This window comes from Dermacentor variabilis, chromosome 2 (assembly GCF_050947875.1).
Source record: "Dermacentor variabilis isolate Ectoservices chromosome 2, ASM5094787v1, whole genome shotgun sequence".
Classification (NCBI taxonomy): Eukaryota; Metazoa; Arthropoda; class Arachnida; order Ixodida; family Ixodidae; genus Dermacentor; species Dermacentor variabilis.
Genome location: NC_134569.1, coordinates 100798717 through 100825725, shown reverse-complemented (window position 1 = coordinate 100825725; position 27009 = coordinate 100798717). Strand labels below are relative to the sequence as shown.

The 27009-nt window shown below is 46.1% G+C and overlaps 1 protein-coding gene across 1 annotated transcript in view; it reads right to left on the bottom strand.

Annotated features, from left to right (window-relative positions):
* LOC142570912 (ornithine decarboxylase-like) overlaps window positions 1–27009 on the bottom strand; it is a 38333-nt gene that overhangs the window by 10550 nt on the left and 774 nt on the right. Inside the window, exons 2-6 of the mRNA XM_075679212.1 lie at window positions 25815–25904; window positions 24083–24182; window positions 17090–17166; window positions 6437–6603; window positions 4197–4331 (exon numbers count right to left, since the gene is read on the bottom strand). Coding sequence (XP_075535327.1) covers window positions 4197–4331; window positions 6437–6603; window positions 17090–17166; window positions 24083–24182; window positions 25815–25904 — 569 coding nt within the window. The remainder of the gene's footprint in view (window positions 1–4196; window positions 4332–6436; window positions 6604–17089; window positions 17167–24082; window positions 24183–25814; window positions 25905–27009) is intronic.

The window sequence follows — 27009 nt, the reverse complement described above, 5'->3', positions numbered from 1 at the left end:
TTTCTGAGTGCTAGTATTTCATAAGCCACCAATATATGCATGTCAAATAGCTGGACAGGCTCCTTCGAACTCGATACACTCACTGCAAGATGCTGGCACTTCTTCTATGAGCTATGCGAAATGTTCAAGACCCAAAAGCAAATGCTAAAACCTTGTACGAGCAGTAGGGCTTACTGTTTGTTCTTTAAATGCAAATATCCGTAGAATAATAACTGTGATTAACTCAGAAAAGCTATAAAGAAACCTCTACCTTTATATGCCTTGTCATGTGACAAAAATGGATGTTCATGTTGCTCTCAAGGATTTAGGCGTGACGATCGACGTAACCGGCGAAACCGGGAAAAATACCGATAGAATATAAACAGTGAAAACGAAGTGAAATTATTGCGAAATAATTGAACGGGTACGACTTGACTAAACAGGAGAAGGGGAAAGTTTTACAAACAAAAGGTGAAAAAGTCGGCCTTAGTGATGCGAGTTTATCCTGCTGCTCAACGCTGTTTGGAGGAACTCCAGACATAAGGCAGGAAAATGGAGATGTTATGGTGAAGATGATGATAATAGCTGCTGCACAGCCTACTCTTATACAAACCACAAGCGTATGGTTCGCGGCACATACAACATCGCGGAAAGCGTCATGTCTGATTGTTACAGCATCTGTGCTAGGCGTTCTCTGTTCCAATCCGACCACTGCTCAATTTTTTTTATTTGAAAAATAGTGTCACCATAAGACTGAAGCAGTGAATGCGTTAGCAACAAGTTAGAGTATTACATGAAGTGTACGACTTGTAGCTGTAGTGGTAGTATGGATTGCAGTAAACAAAGCTGACTGAGTAAACACGCGTTGTGTGGCATGCGTAAAACACGAACAGAGGGTACTTGATGGTTATCGCCTTGTGTGGGCTTCACGCTTTGTCGACATTGTCACTCAGCCTCGGTCTCCTGGTCGCGCCGCGCCGCATCCGCGATCCTCTGGAGCTGAGCTGCAGCGTGCGGCGCACACGCAGCAGCACATTGTTTCTGCATCTGTACCAGCGGAGTGGTCTTGGCGCGTATGCAGGTACACTTTCTTCAGTGCGAGAAGCATATTACTGGAGCTCCTCGGCCAGCTTTCTGACAACGTGCAAGGGTATGTTTGTGCAGTGTAAGAGACCTGGTACTTCACTGCAGGACCGGCGCGTCGACAGGTATTGTTCTAGCCACCCTACCATGGCTACTACACTTAGGGAAACGAGGGCACAAGCCGGCAGCGTCTGCGTGGCCTTCATGGTCTGCATAGGCTGTGGTACACTTCTTTCTAGCAAGCAGAGCTGTCTAACTGAGGTCTTAGACTACAGCTTATTCTGCGCACCAGTCTATGCAATTGAAACATGAGCACGTCATAGATAGTTTGCCACCTGGCATTCAGTATCACACGCGAAGGGAAATCGTAAAGTTAATGTGAGTAATGTTCTTCGGTAAACATATTCAAACTATAGAATTCAGTATATTTGTGTGTAATTATTCAAGGCGGCGAAAAAATCACGTCACGAGCTACATTTTTTGATATTGCAATAGCGGCCGCCAAGCATATGAACGCGCTGACTTGCACGCGGAAAATTCTTAAGGATTCTTAAGGATGGTTGATTAGTGCGTTTGGTGTTACGCTGCTAAGCACGCAGTCGCACTATCAGATTCTGACTACGGTGGCCACATTTCGATGCAGGCAAAATGCAAAAGCACCCATGTACTTGGATGTAGGGGCACATTAAAGGGACCCTGAACCACCCTTCGGGCTTGGTGAAATAACATAGTCTAAAGGGTAGCACACGCGGCTGTGAACATCTCAGCCAACTGTGAAAAGAGCTCGCAAACGCGCTCTTTTCAACAGAAGGCCCTGTCATTACGCTCTTCTGGACGTTTTATTTTGTCATCGGACGCTTTATTTCATCACTCCCTTTGACAGCTGATATTGGCCAATAGGTGACATCAAGCTGCAGTCAGCTACGTGGCGTAGATACCGCGCCACCGCGGGGTGCCGCCGGGAGCCTCCTGGCTAAGCGGACTGCGGCTCACTGAAGACAACCGCGTTTGGCTCATGTTTAGCGCCTCGTAGGCACCGAAGACGGAAGTCGCGGTGTCCACATTATTATCCAGCATGAAATTTGAATTGCGCGACACAGTGACATTAAGAAAGCGGACACTGTAGGCGCGCTCCACTGCACCGTAGTCTTCGCAGTGCAAAGAATGGTGTAACTGAAGCGAGGGGGCTCATGTTTAGATCTTAGTTTTCCTGAAGACGTAAACGCTTCCTCCACTTGCACAATGGTGCTGCTGCCTCCTTGCTTGCAAAACTTCTCGCAGTCATGTGCTGCGCCATCCTTTTTTAAATGTGCAGCATTGCTTGGCGAACATTTGCCACATTTACAGTATCTATCTACCGATCGAGCTGCCTACTTCTTAGTGGTCTCATGGTCGTTCCGTTAGCTCTGTATGTGCCAAAACTCACATAGAATGACAGGAGTGTATATGACGAACATAAATGATAGGTCTCGAGAAGAATGGCATGCGTGTCATGTAGTCATGAAACAGCCGCCTACGTCTTCGTATGTACCAAGATTGGCATAGTATGACAAGAGTGTATGACGAACATAAATGATAGGCCATCACATGAATGTCATGAGATGCATGTCAGGTAGGTCATGAAAGAGCGACCCACGTCTTGGTGCTCTCATGGTCATTTCGCTAACTTGGTATGTACCAACATTAGCGTAGTATGACAAAAGTGTATGGCGAACATAAATGATAGGTCATGTCATGAATGTAATGACATGCATGTTATGTAGGTCATGAACAACCTGCCTACGTCTTGGTGCTCTCATGGTCGTTTCGTTAACTTGGTAGGCTCCCCGCACACTGCTTCGCAATACATCGATTCCCACAGGGCTGGAGATCTGCCGGCTTTTTGCCTCACGGGGCCGTCGCAATTAGAGCTTTTCGTCCCCTCGTTCATACGCAAAGGTTCGTCATGGCTACCCGCACAACGTGAGGACGCCTCCTGGCCAGTTAAAACCACATTAGCATGTTCCAACCTTAAACACTTGCGACACTGCAATGCTCAGGGCACGCATAAGTATGCCGGATGTCTCATATCGCCCACATTGACGTGAACAGTATGTTTTCCCCTAAAATCAGCTTCAGGATTGTTGAGCGGCCAAAGCGATGAAAATCTATTATCTTGTTTAAAGAACACAACAGCTCGTGCAACTCTCTGACCTATGTCTCTCACATTTTGGCTAATGAGGAAATCAGAGATGAGTACTACCGTATTCCTCTTGACATGCATAATGAACGAGCGGACTTGTAGATACCAGAGAATGCGCACTTGGAGGCAAGCGCTCATTAGTGGATTGAATGGACACCACGCGCCGCTCTCCACTACTGCTCCTGCCCTCGAACTGCAACCATGCTATGACCAAAGAAGGGGTGAGCGTTGCTTCTGAGTCATGCGCCTGAGCATCCAGGGATAGGCAGCGCTATCCAACTCTGAGAGAAGAGAAGCGAGAACGTTTAGCTCCCAAACGCACTCATAGTGAGCTCATCAGGTGGCATTTTGTACGGTACGCATTGAGGATTTATCTCCCTGTGTATAAAATTCCAATACTTCGAGGTGTCGAGAGGCACATTGCCAATCGTGTAAGTCGCAGGGTGCTGTCCGGTGGAGACTTGCTCACTCACGTCTTTCGGCAACGTGCAGTGTTTCCGCATCAATCCTGCGCCTTCCACGACGGTGAAGTCGCTGTCAGAGTTCATGGACACGCTTTGGTAGAATCAAAACCACAAATATGCTTCTAGCGCGACATGCATATCCCAGCATTACAATATAGGGTCAGAAGTGCGAAGAGACGAGCTCGAGGTTCGAAGTGGCGTGCCCTCCATGATCACGTAGAATGGCTCCCTGTCCGGAAAGCTTCATTAAGCCACCGTTACGGCAAGAAAACACCATTGCAATAAGGCTACAGAAAACGTTCGCAGAGGCCGCCATCCGTGGAATATGCAAGTCCTATTCTTATACAGAGAAAATGTGTATGCCATAGTTTTTCGATGATTCGTCGAAAATATGGTTATGCAATACGCTAACACAAATGAAGAAACTCGCACCTTCTAATTGTCGGAGTATGGCGCATATTAGCGTCATCCTAAAGAACGATACTTACGACACGCCCACAACATGGCACCCTCTCGTCCGGGCTTCATGAAGAACTCGCTTTGCATCACAGAATGAGCACCCAAATTTCTTGTTGAACGAATAGTACGATCCCGTCTCGTCAGCATGGATTCTGAGCAGCAGCCTGTATGTAGGACATGAAAAACGTGTTTTGGATCGCATTAAAGCTGCCGTACAGAGTATGTGCGAAAATCCGACCACTAAAGTGCCTTAATGTTGTAAATGACAAAGCAGGAAGTGAACTCATAGAAAAGGCAATTGACAGTTACGGCGCAGTTAGGCAAACCAATGTAGAAGTGAGTGTTAAATTATGATGCTGGCAACTCTTACATGTATGAGCACTCCTGCATACAAAAGTAGAGCAGCCACTCCCAAAGTTCATTTAATAAATATAAGGACACTTTTTAGCAAATTAGCTCGGCTTTACTGCCTATACCACTTCCCCTCGGTTAGCTCTATTGTCGACATCATTGGCCCGATTTCCTAATACGTCGCAGCGTCATTCTTTCATTATGTAGTCGCAAACCCGCAAGTCTGCCGATCACCGGCTTGCGAAAGTAGATTTGTTTCCTTAAACACGACTGTGCCATGCAAGTGCCTTCCCAGGCTAGTGGATCTTCAGTTATTGCAGTGACAAGGGCTATATCTATATCGAAGGGGATTAGAAATATTGGATAATCACGGTGATTGTTATGATCAAGTCGTCAGTGCATGCAGAGACTCAGTGGTCACTCGTATTCCGGCCTATTCGATGAAAGCTGCCAGATAACTCTTTGGCGGTGAATGTGGCCTGAGTCAGCGATGCAGCAGAGGGGGTAGGCTGAGTTCTGCTTTGGGTGGAGGTCGGGCTAGACATTACTAAAGAATGTTTGTTACATGAAATTTACTTTGTCAACGCAGCCCTGTTCGTAACACTGGAACATCTTAGATGTCCTTTTTTCATTATAGAAACCTTTCAGCGTGAATAAGCAACATAACGACGAACATTTAGTCAAGTTCTAGCAACATAGTGCAGGATTGCTGTAGACCTAAGGCCATCAAGACAGGCAGTGTAATACCCCTGTCAAGCGGGCAAGTTAAGTTTACTTACGGAGAGTGTCACTCCGTTTAAGTGCACTTCGCTAAATCTAAACATCGCAAGTGGAGTGTACTTGGCCACTCCGGTCGAAGTGAGTTCACGGAATGCACTTTGCTGGCAGAGTGGGTAGCCTCGCCGCCAGCGGTTTGAATGGTACAAAATGTAGTGAATAAAAAAAGACACATAAGTTCATTTTAGTTCATGAACAGCTTCTGAGAAAATAATCAGAACAGAACTCGCTCATATTCTGTTTTAGCCCAATCAAATGCAATGTCGTCGCACGCCACCATGTTGTTCTGGATTGGCTAGGCATTCGTCTTGGCCGGCATTGACTTGCAACACTTATAATAATAATATTTCGGTTTTTTTAGAAAGTTTTCATTATTGTTGTTTTTATCTATAATACAACGTAAAACAATACCGTTTTAAATGTTCTTTTTAATATGCATTTTCAAAAAATGTGCTCTTAGGCTTTTTTTTACGGTGAGTGCGCACTGTTTTCACGAATACCACCGCGTAGCCGAAAGTGTCACTAAAGGTCCCAGAGTGCACTCCCCTTAAGTGTGCTTAACTTGCCCGCTTGACTGGGTTATAAATGACACTTTTCCTAAATCCACACCATAACTCACTCGCCACCAAAGTGCTAATATTTCAACGGGTTTGATAAATAGAAATTATGGTTTTCAACTACTCTTTTTGATGATCATAGGACTATCGCAGTGCACATGACGTTACTGGCTCCCGACAACGTTTTGTCGCTATTTTGTCGTATCACGCTTACATCCTTTCATTCTGAAAAAATGGCCAATGCGAAGAGCCAGCGTATGGCTTAGCTTTGTATTCACAAGACGGATTTCATTACAGGCATTTATTTTTTGTGGGTGCGCAGAGCACATTACCTGCAACGGTAATACAAGTGATACTTACACGACGACTTCCACGGTTACAAATCGGTGACAGAGTGTTTACCAAATGGCTTCACTAATAAGGCCCAGTGTAGGATGAGCTTCGAAGTATCCGCTAACGGGTATGCCGTACAGCTGTAAAGCGTCTTTTGTGTGCATGTGTGTCGTGCAACGCTAGATGTCACGTAGGCAATGGTTTGTGTCATGCGACCCTAGATGAGTTTGTTTAGAGCCCTATTTACCCACCTCACGTTTTTGCCTTCGACCTTAGAGAGCTCTTCCACTGAATCAAATGTCATAAAGGTGACTTTATGTTTCAGAGCGAATTCAATATCCCTCGGGTCCTTTACTGTGCTGGCAAGGACTATGCGATCTGGAGAAACGCCCATGTTCAGAACAGCAGTCAGTTCAAGCTGAAATAGATTCAAATGGAGATAGACAAAGATAAAGTTACTTCGGCCAACTGCCTCAGGGCAAGCAATGAAGCTTCCTAGACAACATGAAGAGACATATATCGATTGCACCAGTACATAAAAATGATATTGCCCCACCCAATAAACATCAGGAGATTTTCACGTTTAATGATATTCACATAAAATTTTGACAGGAAGCACACCGTTTCTGAACTCATAAACGTCATGACCACTTGAGAATTTAAAGGCACTATTCACCGAGTCATTCCGGGTTGTATCCAAGTTGTTAAGATTTTCAATGAAATTAATAATTCTAGGTGAAACATCACTGTCTCAAAGCTTTCTCGATAGCCTAAAACTTCTACACTAATGGAACAATTACCGTTATCTGCCCAGATACTGTGGTAGTGTCGTGTAAAACTAGATAGAGTACATATTGTTTATGCGAAGCTTCCTTTACCTGCCCTACCGGGTTGAAGGTGGCTGCTTCTGTTGCCTACTACTTAGCCACTTTGTATATCTATGGATGTATTAGTAGATGTGTATACGAAAGCTATTTTGTGCTCTGAATGCGCTGAAATCAAAGTCAGTTATATATTAGTGCTAAAGCACTAATTTATAACTACTGTGTACTGACCGACGATGTAGTGACAGTAAGCGCACATCTATTGTGCATATTAAAAAATTTCTGCCTAAAGGCTGAACATATGTTGTCAACTCAAGGTGTCTCTAAAGCACACCGGTCTAATAGGAAATTATATTCAATGTATTCTATTATTCAGTTGATTTTTATATTTAGCCATTCTTGAGCAATCTTCCGGTGTGGGCCATTGTGAGATAAGAGAGACAGAATACTTAAATGTGGCTAGATATGTGTTCTACATATCTGCACATATACCTGTCATCGTAATTCTGCCCTTGACAAGCATCATACATTCCCTTCGTTTAGGTGGCACACTGTGATGCGTCACACTGTGAATTTACCTGATTTGCTGTTCATGCATTTCGGCTCAGATCAAGAGCAAAGTAGTGCCTAAACATAAAAAATGCATGAGGTTAAAGTTCAGATCTTTGTGGTGTATAATCTTTATCATTGTAGGAGGTTGCGTGCTTCATAGAATGAAAGCAAACAATTTTATGGATCACGGTTAGTTAATGTACACTGCAGGAGTAAAACTTCACATCGCATAGGTTCAAACAGGCCCTTCTGACCTGGTGAATTTTTGTTCTGTAGAGCTTGTATGGTAAAAATGAAAGTAAAGCAGATAACAAATGCAATAATGGTGAACAAAGCAAAAAAAATATTATTATCAGTCTATCTTATGTCCACTGCAGGACGAAGGCGACATCCAATTACCCTGTCCTGCGCCAACCAATTCCAACAAGCGCCGGCGAATTACTTAAATTCCTCACCCCACCTAGTCTTCAGTTCTCCTCGACTGCACTTCCCTTCTCTTGGCACCCATTGCCTAATACCAATAGTCCACCGGTTATCTAACCTACGCTATACATGACCTGTTCAACTCCATTTGTCTCTCATAATGTCAATTAGAATATCGGCTATCCCCGTTTGCTCTCTGATCCACACTGCTCACTTCTTGTCTCTTAGCGTCACGCCTAACATTCTTCGTTCCAGTGCTCTTGTTCTCGAGCTTCTTTGCCAGTCCCTGTTGTACATGTTGCCATCTAGTGAAAGCGGGGAGACATAGTTCCCCGTGACTGCGCGTGGTCGGTTATCTGGCAGCGCGTGCTCTTCTTCTTCTTGATATAGAACATGTCTGAGAGACCATTAACCGTATGCGTATGTGACTCCTCGTCTGGCCGTCTCGCTCTTTCTTCCTGGCTACAACATGGCGTCAGAAGAACAGGTTCTACCAGCGGACATCGGCTCCTAGTCCTCCTCCGTGTGAAGGACGATGCCAGCAACGAAACGCTGGTGAGCTGCTCCCTATACGCACATCTCGGTACTCAAGCAACGCGACCCCTTAACGTTCGAGGCATTGGCGTCATTTGTGATTCAACCGCCGGACGCCTTCAACTTTTCGTCGCCGAACGAGTGGCCTAAGTGGAAACAAAGATTCGAACGTTTCCGAACCTCTTTAGGGTTGTGCGTTAAGCCCGAGAAGCATCAAGTAAACGCGCTACTCTACATCATGGGCGAGCGAGCCGAGGAAATCTACTACACTTTTGCTCTCTGGGAAGAGAACTGCAAGAAATTCGACGCAGTCGTGAAGCAGTTCGACAAATCCTTTATCCGCGACACAACGTAATCATTAAACGAGCCAGATTCAACACCAGAGTGCAACTAGATGGTGAGTCGGCCGAAGATTTCGTTACTGTGCCTCACACACTTTCAAAAGACTGCGAGTTCGGCGCTCTTCGAGAAGAGTTCGTGCGCGACCGCCCGTAGTTGAGATAAAATATAAGCAACTATCCGCCAGGAATACAGCTCGACGCAGACCTCCCTCTTCAGAAGGATCTCGAGTCCGTCCGCCAGATCGAGAGCGTCTGTCAGCAACAAGTCGAGCTCCGCCAGGAAGTGCCATGTGTGAAGAAAGTTGCATCCGCTCCTCAATCCACTTGGGGTAGTTCGAAATAGGTCAAAAAGGCAGCTATTCACGTGGGGCAAACAAGCTATCTTCATCCTCCGGTAAGAACAGCGTGCAGAAACCATGCCACTGGTGCGGTAAAGAGCGTCACCCTCACACTCTGTGCCCAGCATGCTCGGAAGTCTGCAGGAATTGCCGGAAAAAGGGTCATTACGCCTCTGTATGCACGTTGCGGCGTCACGATTGTGTCGAAACGCAACAAGTCAATTTAGAAGCAGGATTCCTCTGAGTAATCAAGACGTCGGATGCTGGAACCTAGGAGGCAACAGTCTTGGTTCAAGGTCAGCCAGTAGATTTCAAAATTGACACTGGCGCTGATGAAACAGTCCTCCCGAAGCAAATGTTCCAGACGCTCAAGGGCAGGCCTTTTCTCTGAGGTCCTCCTCACCAGTTACATGGCCCAGACGGAAAGCTTCTTCCAGCCGCAGAAGGGGCACATCTGAAGCTCATCTACCGCGACCGTATGACTACTCACGATGTCTTCATCTTAGATGAGGCCCGCACTCCGTTCCTTGGCAAGCCAGCGATCAAATAAATATGTATTTTGGCAAATTCCACTTTGCGAAGGTTCTAAAAAGCTCACCACATTCATTTCACCTTTTGGGCGCTTCTATTTCAAGTGGTTACCGTTTGGAATTGCGTCTGCTCCTCAACCCTTCCAGAAACAGAAGTCATGCATTTTAGAAGGCGTCAGTAGGCTTGTCTGTCACATGGACGACATCCTTATCTGGGGTTCGAATGAGCGTGAGCGAAATGAGACACGCATAAATGTGCTGCAGCTACTCGTCAAGGCTGAATTGACATTGACTGAAACCCAATGCTTGTTTAATGTCCAGTGCATCACTGTCCTTGGTCACTGGCTAGACCAAGACGAAATACGACCCGACGAAAAGAAAGTTGAAGCCATTATGAAACTTAAGATCCCAGAAACATGAACGAGCTGCAGAGAATTCTCCGAATGGCAACATACCTCGCCAGATTCGTTCCCAATCTTTCTAAAGTCCTGCAACCACTTAATCTTTTTGCTTGGCATGCTCCACAACAGCAGGCGTTCAACAGATGGAAGTCGGTGCTCTCGTATTGCTCTGTCCTTGAAGTTTATCATCCATGAAAAGAAATCATCGTCAGTGCAGATGCATCGTCCTTAGGACTTGGTGCATTAATCCGGCATAAGCAAACGAATGACAAGTTTTCTGTCACCCTTTATGCTTGAAGATTACTCTCAGAGACCGAGAAGCGTTACGCTTAAGTCGAGAAAGGGGCTCTTGCGTTAGTCTGGGCATGTGACAAGTTCGGCGGTTATCTTGTCGGCAAGCTGTTCAAGCTGGAGACAGACCATAAGCAGTAGGTTCCCATATTCACTTCGAAGAGCCTTGATGACCTGACACCCATATTACAGAGGCTAAAGATGAGAATGATACGATACCAGTACGAGATTGCATACATTCTAGGCAAAGACCTTCTAGCCTCAGACACTCTTTCCAGAGCGCCTCTAAAAAAATAGTAGACACAGAGCTTGAAGGAGACATCGAAGCTTTCGTATGCTTTTTGAAAATTTCTTTTCCCATAAACGGGCACTGCCTTCAATGGTTAAAGGCATCCCAAGAAACAAACCCTGTTTCTGCACAACTTCACCGGTGGAGCAAGAAAAAAAGTGGCCCTCCAGGCGAGCTTTACCTGTGGACCTAAAACCCTTCTACGAGTATCCACAACAGCTCACTCTGGAGAAGGATTTACTACTCTACGCTACTCGAGTTGCCGTCCCTGCCTCTTGTCAAAATGAAGTCCTAGAACTGTTACATGAAGGACACTTCAGCGTAACAAAGACACTTGCTCGAGCCAGAGATTGTATCTGGTGGCCTACTATAGGAGCTGATGTCAAGTCCCTGATGAAGCAAGGTCAGCAATGCGTCGAAACAACAAGTAACAGGAAAGTGCCACTAAAGACTTCCGAATTTCCAGAAAGACCCTGACAACGCATTGCAAAGGACTTGTTTCACTATAAAAGCCAGTGGTGGTTGATAGCAACAGATTATTATTCAAGATACCCTGAACCGGCTCCGCTCGAGAAGCTTACGTCCGCAGCTGTAGTCAACCACTGCAAGTAATTTTTTTGCACGCCACAAGATTCCTCCGGAAGTGGTTTCCGACAACGGCCCGCAGTTATCGCCGACTGAGTTTTCACTCTTCGCTCAGGACTACGCCTTCAAGCACATTACCTCTAGCCATCACTATGCTCAGAGCAATGAACTTCCTGAGGCTGAGGCAAAAATCATCAACACTTCCATGACAAAGATGAAATACAATTACTTGACGCTTCTAGCTTACAGGTCGACTTCTTTGAACAATGGGTATAGCCCTGCGGAATCACTGATGGGTTGTCGGCTAAGAGCCAAGCTTCCTCTTAGTTCCACCAAGCTGACGCCCCAACTGCCGGATCAAGAGAGCCTTCGGAAGTCCGAGGAACAATACCATAAACATCAAAGGAAAGACTTCGACAGGCGTCTAGGAGTCCGCGACCAGCGGGAGCTCTTCTAAGGAGACGAGGTCTGGTTAACAAACCTCAAGTACAAGGCGCCAGTACAAGCCCCAGCCGATGAGCCTTGGTCTTACTGGGTTAAAACCGACACTGGGGCTATACGCAGGAATAAGACCCAGCTAGTTCGCTATTCCCCTGCTAAAACCAACGCAGCAAGTGTTTCTATCAGTGACGGTGTAGCAGACGTACGTACATGTTGCCAACACACTTCCCACATGCCTATTAGAAGTGGGAGGTGCGTTAAGCCGCCTGCTGCAGCGAACTTCGCTTGCTCTGTTGTGGAGATGATGTACGTGCTGCCATCTACTGAAAGCGCAGAAACATAGTTCCCCATGACTGCGCGTGGTCGGTGACCTGGCAGCGCGTGCCGTTCTTCTTGAGATAGAACACGTTTGAAAGACTATTAAATGTGTGCGTATGGGGCTCCTCGTCTGGCCGTCTCGCTTTTCCTTCCTGGCTACAACAGCCTCCAAGTTAGCGCATGTTAGCATCGGTATAATGCACTGATTATGGTATGGTATGATGAACTTTATTTAATGTCCTGAAGATCAACCCTTAGGTTGACGCAGGCGGCTCCCACGTCGGGACAGTAAGGTTTAACTTTACCGCCGTATCATGGGCCTTCTGGACGGCCTGTACTTGATCGAAAAGACCTCCACTGTGTAGGACTCGCTGCCACCAGTCTCTCTCCTTGTCACAGTCTGTGAAAGTCACAGGACACTGCCAAAGCATGTGATCCAGAGTAATGATGCCATTACACTTCTCGCAATTGATTGGTATCTCTCTTTCAGGATATATCTTGTTAATAAAGTTTGGACTTGGATAAGTTCCTGTTTGCAACAATCTCAGAGTCACCGCTTGAGCTCTATTGAGCTTAGCGTGTGGCACTGGGAATTCCCTTCTGTTGATGTAATAATGCCTCGTGATTTCATTATATGTTAGTAATTGGTCCCTGTTCTCCTCCTGTATATTATTAAGGTTCTGGTCGCGTAGTGCACGGATAGTAAGTCCTCGTGCAGCTGCGTTAGCCATCTCGTTTAAATTCTTCCGAGATGGATCGACAGACCCCATGTGCGCAGGAAACCAGCGGATTTCGATCTCTTGGCTGTCCAACTCACCGATCAGCTGGGCAGCCCTTTTGGTTACAAAGCCATTGGTAAAGTGTCTAATAGCCATCTTAGAGTCACTGTAAATCTTCGTCCACTTATTATTCCTTAAAGCCAATGCTATCGCTACTTGTTCCGCGACTGTCGTGTCTTTAGTCATGATTGTAATAGCATCCCGAGTGAGACCATCTGCATCTACTACTACTGCCGTAAAGGCTTTCTTTCCTCTGACCCACGCAGCATCTACAAATGCCGCATGTTCTCTGTCGTGTTCTATCTCTTGCAGGAGAGCTTTGGCCCTTGCCTTTCGTCTTTCCAGGTTGTGCACCGGGTGCATATTTCTGGGGAAAGGAGTCGTCTTGATTACCTTTCTTATGCTATCTTTTAGTTCTACTGTGCCTTCACCTGAAATTTTGGATTCGGTTGGGCACCATCCTACCTCTTCTAGTATTGCTCTACCTGGCCTTGTTCCAGAGAGCCTCTCTCTGTGGGCAATTTGCTGAGCTTCAATTATCTCGGCTATTGTGTTGTGGAGCCCGAGTTTCATTAATTTGTTATCCGGAGTGTTAATCGGTAACCCCACTGTTGTTTTGACTAGCCTTTTAATTAATCTGTTCAACTTGTATATCTCTGTCTGTGTCCAAGTGAGCATCCCAGCTACATATGAGAAGTGACACAAGGCGAAAGCGTGGACCAGTCTCATGGCGCTCTCCTCTCCCAGCCCTCTGTGTCTGTTAGTGATTCTCCTTAGCAGTCTTATTACCTCCACAGTCTTGCTTGTGATGTGTCGTATTGTTCTTCCATTTGCCCCGTTTGCCTCCAGGAATAACCCTAAGACTCTAATAGATTCTACTTGCTTAATAGATTCGCCTGCCTTCGTGGTCAGTACTAACCTGGGTTCCAGTCAGGATCTTTCAATGTGGGCTGTATGCACGCCAACCCATTTTTATTCATCTGTAAATTTCCTTCTCATGATCAGGGTCCCCTGCGAGTACTAGACCTACGTATATTATATTGACCACAAATAAAGACGGGGACAGCGGAAGAGAACACATAAACAATACGGGCAGTAGCTTTCCGCTGGTTTATTCACTGCAGCCTGTGGGCATATATAGACAAATAGAACACGCGCAGAACGCAACAAACAAGAACACTCACCAGCCTAGCGCGGCAACTAATTATCAAAAAAATCTATTTCCGATTAAAACAACCTAATAGAAGTGTCACTAACAGTCTTGGCCTTTCTTTATTATGTGATAGGCCTCTATCAGTTCGCGTGTAGTCTGGTCCTGGATTCTTCCAAGAATCTTTATCTCCTTTAAAAGAGGGGCACAGTGACAACCATTGCAAGGCGCATGCAAATGCGCCAATTCATCGCTCGTTAACTTTTGTTCGTCTTCCCTGGCTCGATCATTCAGGCACCGTCCTGCCTGCCCTATGTAGGACTTGCCACACGCCAGGGGGTTTTCGTACACAACTCCTATATAGCATTTTGCATATGGCTTGGTGTGGTTCTTGCCACAGCCTTGCCTTCCTTTAGGATCACGGGAGGTGCGGAGGCAGAGCCGCGCCAGCTTAAAAGGGGCTGAAAAGACAAGGGGGACTCCAAACGTAACGTGCCTGCCACCTTCCTTAGGTTGTGAGTGACACTGTGAATATACGGTACCACTTTAGGTCTTATGGCCATAGCAGTCGTACTTAGCCTACCTTTGCTCCTAGATCCTTTTACATTCTGCAAGACGGTTTCCACCACTGGCGTTACCATCGAGTCAGAGAATCCTGCCGTCTTAAGACGGGAAATCTGATTGTCAAAGGCAAGCTGCATCTTGTGCACATACGACTTGCTGAGAGCCGATTCTAAGCAGGGCTCTTGAAGTCGTGAGACATTTCGTATAAAAGTCCGCAAGCTTTTCAAGCATGGTGTCTCCTCCATCTTTGATTAAATCGACTGTTATTCCCCCTCCTGCCACTTTTTCTTGTTTGACGTCCTGCAAGGCACCACTACCTTTATCGCCAGTTACAGAAGGATACTCTGTAAGCTGGTAATTGCTTCTTCGAATACAGGTATCGTGGCTACTTAGAGAATTCTTCCGCTACTTTTACTATATCTTCGTAATTGCTGATGATATTACTCTGCTTATCTTTGCATGTATTCATCTTTGGCTTGTCCTATGCCGAGTTTTCTTCTCAGTGATTTCATGCTGCTTCCACTTTTTACTGCTTCCTCAGTCTTTCTTACGTTATAATTTCATATATCCCTTTCTTCCTCCTTGTTGAACAGTTTTTACAATTCCGCGAATTCTGTCTGATTTCATGAGCTAGACACTTTCATTCTTTGTCGTTCCGTTATTAGCCCCTTCGTTGCTTGCGAGTGCTTAACTATTGGTTGCTTTGGGGCGTTACGTCCCACTTCAGTTGCTGCTTCGGATGCCAGCCTAATTAAGGTTTCGTTCATTACATCTATGTCATCTTCATCTCGCTGTTCTAAGGTTGCATATTTCTTAGCAAGTACTAGCTTGAATTGGTCTGCTTTTACCCTTACTGCGTCTAGGTTGGCCTGTTTCTTCTTCACCAATTTTAGTGCTTATCTCTTCAAATTGACGTGAATGCTAGAAATCACTAACCTATGATTATTTTACTTTACCCTACCTAACACTTCAACATCCTTCCCTGTGCTGGGATCGGTGGAAAGTATGAAATCTTTTTTCATTTCATGTGTCACCATTAGGGCTTTTCAAGGTGCAATTTCTGTTGCTGCGCTTCCTGAAGAAGGTGTTGTTTATTCGCAGCTTATTCTTTTCCGCAAATTCTACCAGCATCTCTCCTCTAGCCTTCCTAGAATCAACGCCATACGTGCCAATTGCTTGTTCACCAGCCTACTTTCTCCCTACTTTTGCATTGGATTCTCCATTACTACAGTACACTGAGTTGGCACTTTTGTCATCCCTACTTCAACATATCCATTGAACTGATCTACTTCGTCATCGTCATCACTGGATGTTGAAGCGTAGACTTGTACTACCTTTAGACTATACCTCTTATTAGGTTGTTTATGACTACTGCTACCCTCTCATTGAGGCTGTAGAATTAGTCAATGTTGCCCGCCATGCGCCGATTGATTAGCAATATGGCGTGGCCAATATAGGGAATAGACGAACATTTAAATTGTAAAACTGTCATCGTGTTTGATTGGCAAGCAAAGCTTGACGTTGTACACACACACATACATATATATATATATATATATCTACAATTTATCATGTTGCTGTCTTTTCTTCTTCTGGGGTGGTGTTTTGCTTTAAGACAAGGCACCATGACACACCTATTGTTACCGGTTTGGTTTCTGGAACCATTTGTTCCAGCTTGTGCCTCATAGTATACAACAGGTGTGCCTTTTAGATATTTCTATGTGCTCCTTGAGGAAGATGATATCGACCCTTGGATTTAGTGGAACGTGCCCATAAGTGGTGACTGCCTGAACTGATGACGACGATGTGCTTTGCTTGATGGTGGCTGACTTCCAGGTTGACCAGTTTTTGCTACCCTCGTAAATGTACCCTGTAAATAGTTTTCCTACTGTGCTTTCAGGTAACAATTATAATTAAAATTAAGTTGTACTTCTTCAGCCATATACGAAAAAAAAGGTCATAGCACATGCAGTGCCGCTTGTTATGCCCCGACTGTTTCGTCCCAACGCTCATGAATTTCATTGTTTAGCAGTCCACAGTAAAGCAGAAGCGAAAGAACTAAAACCAACGGCACCTAAGCTGCTCTTTCCAATCACATTTTACCATTCCAATGCAGTATGCAGTATCTTTCGCATTTCAAAATCTATATACTTATTCTAATACACGAATAGAAGTTTTACCCGGTAAGAACCTCGAAAAGTTAGTGAGTAGAGTGTAGCACCTATTCAAATATAATATTTTTGAGGGCATCTCTTCTCTGTCCTAGTGAGGTAACTAATAGTTTAAGAGTTAATAATCGATGCATTGAAAAAGCAAATATCAGTAAAAAAAGATAATACAATATAAATATAAGACACTCTTAGCAATATAATACAACACAAATATAAAAGACACCCTTAGCATACTGTCACTCTAAATTTAAACGAAGTTTGTCAACAATTAAATGCAATAATTATTTCCGGCACTAGTGCTTTCTGCCATTTCAAACAGTTATACTTGCTTTTATAAACGAATGCGAGAGACGCCATTGTTAATTTCGCATACCTTGTTGCTGCAGTCGAAGCTGACGCCTAGATTGTTGAGGATGTTTAATACCACTGGGTCTCGACAGGACTTGATAGCTGCAAATGAGTTTGAATGAGAAAACATAGGTACACTGCGTTTTTAGACAAAAAATAACTCTACCCCTTACTCCTCCAGCCTTCTTCCACATTGGATCAAAGAACTATGTCACACCTACACCAGACGCCACGCTCCCACTTTCGGTTTTCTGCCTCGATAAAAAATTCGCCCCAGCTTTCCCATGCTGCCTGCATAGTCTTCTTTTCACTGAAATGCTGTCGTTCGTTTGGTTGCTTCTGGACTTTTATGCCCTGAAAGGGACTTGTGGAACGGTATGAGAGAACTACGACGTCGTATTTGCTGGCCTGGAGACTGGCAGCTTTGAGGATGAGAGAGAACGGACTTTTACTTGAAATTTCGGCCTTACGCTTTTCTCAGAAAATGTGGAATCCCGCTGATAATTGCATGTTTCTAAATTTCAAGCGATAAACAAGTAGGGCTTGACGTAACGGCACAATTCTGAGAAAGCTGCAAGTAAGGAGAGCTGGAAGGCTCTGTTTCTAGGCAGATCGCCGAAAGTATAAAGGTCACAGATAGCGCCATACTTGGTGCTTTCACTCGGTGGTTAGCCCTCCACAGTTAGCAAAAAAAAAGATAATTTACTATCTTTGAACAGTTCATGGGGCCGCATGTTAGCGTATCAAATACTTCCAGAGTGAAAAGAAATGTCGTAGATTTGCGCGAAAGGTGCTGCATTCATATTTTTAGCAATCACTACACGAAATGACCAACTAACTAAATACTACACAAAATAAACTACAATAAACAAACACGAGATAAACAACTACGCTAAATAAGGCGGATATTTCTCCTACACTCTAAGAACAGTTTACACCCTCTGGCTTGCCCCTTCTGCCACACAAAAATAATCGTCATCTGCCTTGATGCGTTTCCTTTCTTTATCGCTGCGAGCCCAGAACTTTCCAGTAACGAATGGCACGCGCGTTATCAGCATAGAACAGTTTACACCCTTTGGAGTGCCCCTTCTGAAAACGCGCGTGCCATTCGTTACTGGAAAGTTCTGGGCTCGCAGCGAAAAAGAAAGGAAACGCATCAAGGCAGATGACGATTATTTTTGTGTGGCAGAAGGGGCAGGCCAAAGGGTGTAAACTGTTCTTAGAGTGCAGGCCATATCAATTTCATTGAACGTCCTTTTCTTTTCCTTTTCTTACCTGTGCTACCCTCGGACAACATGAGGTTCCTCAACAGGCAAGTTGCATCGGTTGAACTCGAGAGAGTGTTGCCAAATGGCATTCAGGACGTATGAGTCAACCGTCGGAAGAGTGTTGTCGCGGTAGACGTCGCCCAAGCGTCGGCGTTAGATTCTCTGCGAGCTGTCACTGTTCTCGGTGGTATGAACATCCGTGCCATCATCCCGATGGGAAAAGAGGCTACTAGAGGCGTCATATATGACATTGATGCGGCCATCTCAGGCGAGCATTTACCACTTTTCATAAAGCCTGCCAATCATGGGACCAACATACCGCAGGTGGCCCGTCTCGGAACTTCCAGATGCTTGAAAATTGTCTTTAAAGGTGACTGCCTTCCATCGCATTTGCAGGTAGGCAATTTCCTACATGCTGTCCCACCCTTTGTTCCCAAGCCGCTTCAGTGCAGAAACTTCCAGAAATTCGGTCACGTGAGCGCCGCCTGTGGAAAGTCTGCTATATGTTCCCGCTGTGCAGTACAACACTCTGCCGGCAACTGCCAGGCAAAAACTTATAAGTGTCCGAACAGTCAAGGGCCTCACGATGCCTCATCAAAAGAATGTCCTAGAGTTAAGCGAGAACTCTACATCTTGAAGAAAATGGGGAGGGACCGGTCGACTCATTGTGAAGCAGCTGCTGACGTCAGGCGACGTCGTTCTCGTCGCAGACGCTCATCAAGGAATTCTTCTCTCCGCACAAAGAATACGCGTGCCGCAAAGCCTCTTGCAGTTGAATCTGCTCCAACCCCAGTGCAGAATGTGTCCAATCCGCGTATAGCTGACAGAGCAGCTGAAAAGAATGCCGTGGATGAAGAATGGCCACCACTGCCAAGGATAAGCACTGTGGAAAAACCCCTACAAGGAGAGGCACCGCAATGCTCCCCCCTCAACCAGATGATCTGACAGAGCATGACCGCCAATTGTAACAATGCTCAAGTCTTTGATAAATGCGATTCGCACGTTTGTGGGCAACTCGAATACGCCAACAGCACGAAGCGCAGTGCAAGTGTTGGATGCCCTGAGCCCAGTGCTTGCAAATCTCGCGTAAGCACAATGGCTCTTCCACTGCCTTCACTCCGTGATGAAATGCGGAGCGCGACGATTTTCCAGTGGAATGCCAGAGGACTTAAATCACCGATTTCATGTTTCCGCCAATACGTTTTTACGAACCGATTTCCTGCAGTGGTATATGCGAACCGAACGTGTCAAAAGCGCTAAGAGTCTCTGGATACGAATGCTTTATGGCGTCGACGTGCGGGCAATCCAGCAAAGTAATTGCTTACATCCATACAGAACTGACTTACATTCCCCACTCGGTGCAGCCTCATGATGGAAACCAATATGTGTGTCTCCGCATTACAAAGAATAAAATGGCCTTTACCCTTATCGGCGCCTACATCTCGCCATATAGTCGGTTCGACGGCGACCGACTGCGAGACATCCTGACGGCGACTTCTGGACCTTGGATTATCACGGGAGACTTTAATACTCATCACTTGGCTTGGGGAAGCACCAGAATATATTCCAGGGGCCGGAAACTTACAAAATTTGCTTCCGACCATGAACTCAGCATTATGAACGATGGCAGTCCGACGTACTTGCGTGGTTCGAGCTATAGCAGTTGCTTAGATTTGACCTTGGTGTCACGGCAACTTGGTCAATATGTTCGATGGTTCGCTGACATCGAGACTCATGGCAGTGACCATATTCCCACCTATCTAAGTATCACTGGATTTGGAAGCTTCTCCTTTTCTACTTCCCGACGAGTATATATGATGAGGTGGTCAACGTATAAGACATAGGTGGAAGAGGCATGCAAAGAAGGATTTACCGGCACCATTGAGAACCTTATTACAAGTGTACTGGAACCGTCTAAGTACACATTTACATCAGCTACAAAACGTGCGGATTTTGACATGAGACTTGAGCGACTTCGAACGATTCGCAGAAGGGTCGAAAGGCGATACAGGAGCACGAAGTCAATTCATAACCTTAGAGTCGCTCGACGTATACAGAAGAAAATTCGACGTCGTATGGACAGGCTGGAGGAACAACGTTGGAAGATGTTCTGCGAATCACTTGACACCCGCAAGCCACTGTCTATCATATGGAGGACGGTGCGCGGCCTTGGCTCGTCTCCACAGCAACGACACCCATTCTCAGCCCTAGCCCTCCATCAAGGCCGCTCACAGGTCGATATAGCCGAAGATTTCTGTGTGAAGATTGCAGGCAGTGTAGTCACCATCAATATCGAAATTCTGGGTGAGGTTCCTGCGACACACTCCCCAGATTTGAATGTGTCCTTCACACTTGAGGAATTGGACGCTACTTTGGCCACGTGCAGGCGCTCATCGTCGCCAGGACCAGACGGCGTCACCTACGCTGCTTTATGCCACCTAGGTGAAGATGGCCGAAGCAGACTTCTGGAATGTTATAACCAGTCATGGAATGATGGCGTCGTTCCTGAGCGGTGGAAGTCCAGCCGCTTGATACCACTCCTGAAGCCTGGAAAGTCGCCACTTGACCTAGCGTCTTACCGACCCATTGCGCTGCCCAGCTGTGTTGGGAAGTTCATGGAAAGAATGATCCTCACCCGCCTAGAGTGGTATCTTGAGCGCTACAACATATACCCCGAAGCCATGGCTGGTTTTAGAAGAGGCCGTTCCTCTATTGACAACGTCATCGACCTCGTCACGTCGGTACAACAATAAAAACACCACAAGCGTATATCGGTTGCACTATACCTCGACGTGAAAAGCGCCTTTGATAAAGTAACGCATGAAGCTATCCTTGATGCCCTGGAAAATAATGGAATTGGTGCACGCATGTTTCGGTGGATTCGGAGCTATCTATTCAAAAGATCCTTCTTTGTGCACAGTGGAGATGGCCGAACCACTGACCATTACACTTGCCGTGGCGTCCCTTAGGGTGGGGTTCTTAGCCCCACTTTGTTCAACCTTGCAATCCTTCGACTTGCCGACGTTCTACCACATACAGTAAACCTTTCCATTTATGCTGACGACATATGCATATGGGCCTCGGCAGTTACACGTCTCTAGGTGCGTGCACGGCTCCAAAAAGCAGTTACCCTAACATCATCGTCCCTGCGTGCTCAAGGCGTCAGCATTTCGACCGAAAAGTGCGCCTTAGTTGTTTTTGCCCACAAGCCTATGACCTGGTACCGCATTTCTATTGACAACCAACCAATTTCCTACACAAAAACTCACCGATTCCTAGGCGTTATTATAGACAGAAACCTTTCATGGAGCCCCCACATCTCATACTTGAAGAATAGGCTTACTTTTATCTCCCATATACTAAGGTTTCTTGCCGGTAAAAAGTGGGGCATATCCGTGGCATGTATGCTTCAACTATACAGGACGCTGATCCTAGGATACTTGCGATACAGCACACCAGTGCTGTCCAATGTCCTACAATGTCCTACAGAGCATTCAAGGTCAAGCCCTTCGAACATGTCTGGGGCTGGGGCTACCTCGAAATGCTTCACCCGTGGCAACAATTGCCACCGCGAGGGACCACCCAATAATGACCTATATAGCTATTGACGCACTCCTGGCGCATGTTCGCCATATATCCAGTCCCTGACCACCATCTCGCTCGCTTGCCTGAGAAAAGACCCAAGGCAGCGTTCTCCAGATCAATTGCGGCTGACCGGCACTCTTTGTCTTTGAGGCACTCACCCACAACAAGAACGCCGTCCCCTATGTGGTCCTTGAAAAAGCCTCCTGTGTACCTTGCTGTTCCAGGAATAGTGAAGAAAGCTAGCCTGACCACCGCGGCTCTTAAGCAGATCACATAGGAACTTTTGCATTGTTCACACGCTAACGAAATCCATGTTTACACGGTTGGTTCCGTCTCGGAAAATTCTACGGGCGCCGTTGTTCCACCATCTCAATCGGTCATCATCAAGTTTAAGACTTCACACGTAACGACATCTACAGGTTCCGAACTGGCCGCTGTTCGCGCTGCTGTAGAATACATTGAAAAAGAACCACCCAACAAGTGGACAATATTTTGTGACTCGAAAGCAGCCCTCCAGAGCTTGCAAAGTTTACGACGTGGCAATTATGAACAGGTGGTGTCACAAATCAACGAAACCTGCCATTGCGCTTCTGAACGAGGACATGATATCATATTTCAGTGGCTGCCGGGGCATTGTGGCATCGTTGGTAATCACCTCGCCGATGACCCTGCCCGACGAGCCCAGGCTGGCTCACTGGCACTCCTTTTACCTTTATCGAGAGTCCACGCTGCAAGAGAGCTTCGCAGTCTCGCTCGTACCATCACGTTAGGTTACTGGCATACACCACAGAACTCCAACTGTCGTTTTTACAGCCTCGACCCATCACTGAAACTTAAATTACCAGCGAACCTTCCACGACCTGACGCAACACTGCTGTGTCACTGTGGGTAGGAGTAGCATTCAGACCATCAGTCACCTTCTGTGCCACTGTTCTCGCTTCAATAATCAACGTGAGACTCTCCAGTGTGCCTTAAATAGACTGGATGACGGGCCATTTACGGAAGCGAAGATCTTGGGAGCCTGGCCTCGCAGTTCATTAGCCCAGAAAGCAGTTCGAGCGCTTTTTCGCTACTTAAGGGCAACAGACTTGAGTGCACGACTCCTGCACCTACGTTCTCTCTCTCTTTCACTCCCCATTCCCCTCCCCATGTGTAGGGTAGCAAACTGGATTCAGCCTGGTTAACCTCCCTGCGTTTCCTTCTTCCCTTCCCTTCTCTCTCTCTCTCCACTTACTAACTGAACCGGCATGGTGGCACTCGCACACCGAGAAACATAAGGACGTCTCAGTCGATGACGTGAGCACTTACTATCACAATGCTAGTATCATGAGTAGCACAGACTGTGAGCTGGCAGCGTATGTGCTTGTCCCAAACCAAAAATTTCCTGCTACTGCGTGCTTCACAATCTAAATTGTGCATCGTCTTCGCAAATTTGATAATCACCTTCAGCTAACCATCTATAGGCGTAGAAAGGGAGTGGGCATGAACCCACCAAACATTTTTCCTTGCACTAAGCCCTTGCACTCGTGGTGGATAATCTCCCATGAACGGCGCGGACCGCGTATGCGCTTGACCACGCGGCTGCCACGGGAAGCCACGGCCGGGCAGGTGGGATGCGAGAGGAGACGCCCCCCGCGACGGGGCAACACAGGAGGCGGAGCCGTCGATAAGTCCGACTCCATGGGAAGGATCTGACAACCGATTCGACGATTGTGATTGGCCGAGGTACAGTCATAAGATTCCCTATTCTAGTCTCCTCGGAAAACGATGGATTTAAAAGCGGAGCCCTTTGGTGCAGCGGGAGTGTGCTGACGTATCCTGACGTGAGATCAGACGTATAATATGCTCCAACATGGAATGGGCTTCCGTTTCTGGAGCCTGTGAAGTAATGTAAAATGAGCCACTTTTCCTTCATTCCTACTACCGGCCGTACTCATCCGTGTGCCACGTCGATTCGGGGCCTAAATGCTACCCCTAGCGGCAATATCGCACCTGGGGCACAACAGCTAGTTAGGCTCATTGCCCTCGCAATTGGACTTTATATGGGAACACAGGGCGATGGCGACCGCAATGGCGAAAATGTACTTCGAACTGTCTCTATCAACACTATGGCAATATCAAAGATATCACGGTCTCAAAGATCGAAAAAGGAAACAGTAGCTCACCGTAATAGGGCACAACCCTTGGCAGACATTCTCTCCAGAGGTCGACCTTGTTGGCTATGTCCCGCAGGTCGCAGAGAAAGAAGGCATCGGGCTCTGTATGCTTGGGAACACGAATATCATGAAGTAGGTCACTGAAAAAACCTTAATTTTTTTGCTGGTTATCAATGGTAGAAAAATGCAAAATATTTTTTTCGAAGAAATTGGGGAATGATATTTTTTCAAGATTGTAAGTGGACTCCCAGTCACCATTGTCTGCAAAATAACACCGTCCTGTATGATGAACCATGCTATATAGTGCAGAATTTAACCAGTCAATCATACTAGCAAACGCGTTAGGCATTAAAATTCCGAACAAAAAGTGAAGCTTAACAACACGTTTGATAGAAATGCCGTGAAGTTCTCAACAAGCACAAAAATATCAGGTTTGAGTCAATATTGACAATTATACGGATCAGTAAATATGAGTGCATTTAGCAAACAATTGTGATCAAGTAACAGAGTCCTAATACCGAAGGAATCTGGTAATCTTTTAACATTTCTATAGATATAGCGTACTTGTCCATTAGACGATAGCTTAAATGCTCTACTTTAATACCTGATCGGGATTCACTGCTCTTTTGAAGGGTTATGACATAAAGCAATAAAAACTGAACTTGTACTTGTTGCCAGTTCGATTGGTCCAACACTTGCAACATAACTGCCGCCGGAAAAAGAAGGACCAATATGTAGAGAAACTTACAACCTAAAGAGTTTGTAATGCGTGACCATACATGGCGTTGTTTCTCAATCATCTGGAAACGGTTGGACGGAGACAAAATATTTTAGCCGTTCTCTTCGGAATTCCTCTTGTTGCACTGACGGGCAGTGACAAATACATAATTGCCGTAATCACTAGGGTAAAAGAGCGAGATACATGGTGTAACATTTAAAAATCACATATGAAATGTTTGCCCGAAGTGAAAACACTCAGGGCTTCCCGAGCACGTTCCTAATATGCTTTTACAGCTTCAAGATTATGATGCTACTAGGTTGTTCCACACGATGAATCTGGGACATTTAACAGACCTATAAGAAAGACCGAAAAATGATGGATTTGACAGCTGCAGATAATCTGCATACAGCTAAAAGCAATGCAAACTGTCTCTGTAAATGACAGAGGCTATATTTTGCGCGTGTGAGGATAGCTAACATACCTTCGCAATTTCCGAGCCAAGGTCACGCCTGAAGAGAAAAGTGCAACACGTTCACGCCGACAATGGACACAAAAGGGCGGAACCTGTTCTCTGGGAATGCACGTAGTATGCGTTATCTGCGAGCTCGATTTTGGTATCGACTCTTCCAATCATTCATAGTTAAGTGAAATGGGAGTTTTCATCATCAGCCTGCAGCGTTTTGAAAACTTTGTATACACTCCTGAGGAGCAGACTAGAGGTCGGAAATTTCAAGTTAAGTTGCACTTCGTAAATGCAACCTGCTGAATCTGTAATGGTAAGAAATGTCTTTAATTATTATTTTGTAAAATTCAATGCCTGCGGATGTGGTAAAGGGGCCCTATTAAGGATGCCGATGTATTCGAATGCATCAATTAGAGGGAGTAAGAGATACGTGTGCTGTACCACCCTCTAAGTTTCCAATGAGCACGCACATATTTCCAGTAAACATCTACGGCCTTTCTTTAATGCGAACTAAAATATTTGTCGCGCACATTTACTATTCGACGTCATGGGCTTACCCGCTTCGAAATAATGTTCCGAGACACATCATGCATGGAACCTTGAGTGTACATGCAGGTTCCATCATCTGTTTGGCATGGGGAGGAAGACTGGAAACACATAAAAATATCATCGGTTTGTCATGTCTTATTAATTATTTAGGTGCTTGGACATGCGATAGTCTACGTAAGATATCAGTCTTTCTCGCGCAGCTTATGAAGGGAGTTTCTAAGTGCCAATAAGCTGACAGTCTCATTCTTAGCAAACAACTCAGAGTCCTTCCACTTTGTGAAGAAGGATGACCAGCGAAGCTGTGTATGTGGGCCCCTCAATGGCGAACTGCACCACCGCCGCGGGTCGGCCCGGCATAGCACTCTCTTCGGTATAGGCCCACATATGGTGAGTGCTTAACGCCTGCTTCACTTCCGCCGCGCATCGGCCCGGCATTGTACTATCTTCGGGATCGGCCCACGTATGGGGAGTGCTTAACGCCTGCTTCACCTCCGCCGCGGTTCTACCCGGCATTGCATTATCTTCGGGATCGGCCCACGTACGGGGAGTGCTTAACGCCTGCTTCACCTTCGCCGCGGGTCGGCTCGGCATTGCACTGTCTTCGGGATTGGCCCACGTATGGGGTGTGCTCAACGGCTTCCTCATCTCCGCTGCGGCTCGGCCCGGCATTGCACTATCTTCGGGATCGGCCCACGTATGAGGAGTTCTTAACGCTTGCTTCACCTCCGCCGTGGGTCGCCCCGGCATTGCCCTATCTTCGGGATCGGTCCACGTACGGGGAGTGCTTGACGCCTGCTTCACTACCGCCGCGGGTCGGCCCGGGATTGCCCAATCTTCGGGATCGGCCCACGCATAAGGAGTGCTTAACGCCTGCTTCAGCTCCGCCGCGGTTTGGTCTGGCATTGCACTATCCTCAGGATTGACCCACGTATGGGGAGTTTTTTGCTTATACAATGACACGAAAACTTCCTCGGACGCTGTAGAAAGGTCGCGTCTGTTACTAACCAAAAGCTAATAGTGGTATTTGCTACCTAGTCAATTAGGAGGGCTTTTTTTGTTTACAATAGTCACTTCCGTTGCCAAGAAATAATTAGCTCGCTATTGCATCTAACTGTGCTTTATGTACACAAATGCGAAAAAAGAAGAAAGGGAAAGGAACGCGGGAACAAGTTTATCAAGTAGTTTAGTGATATCTATAACTGC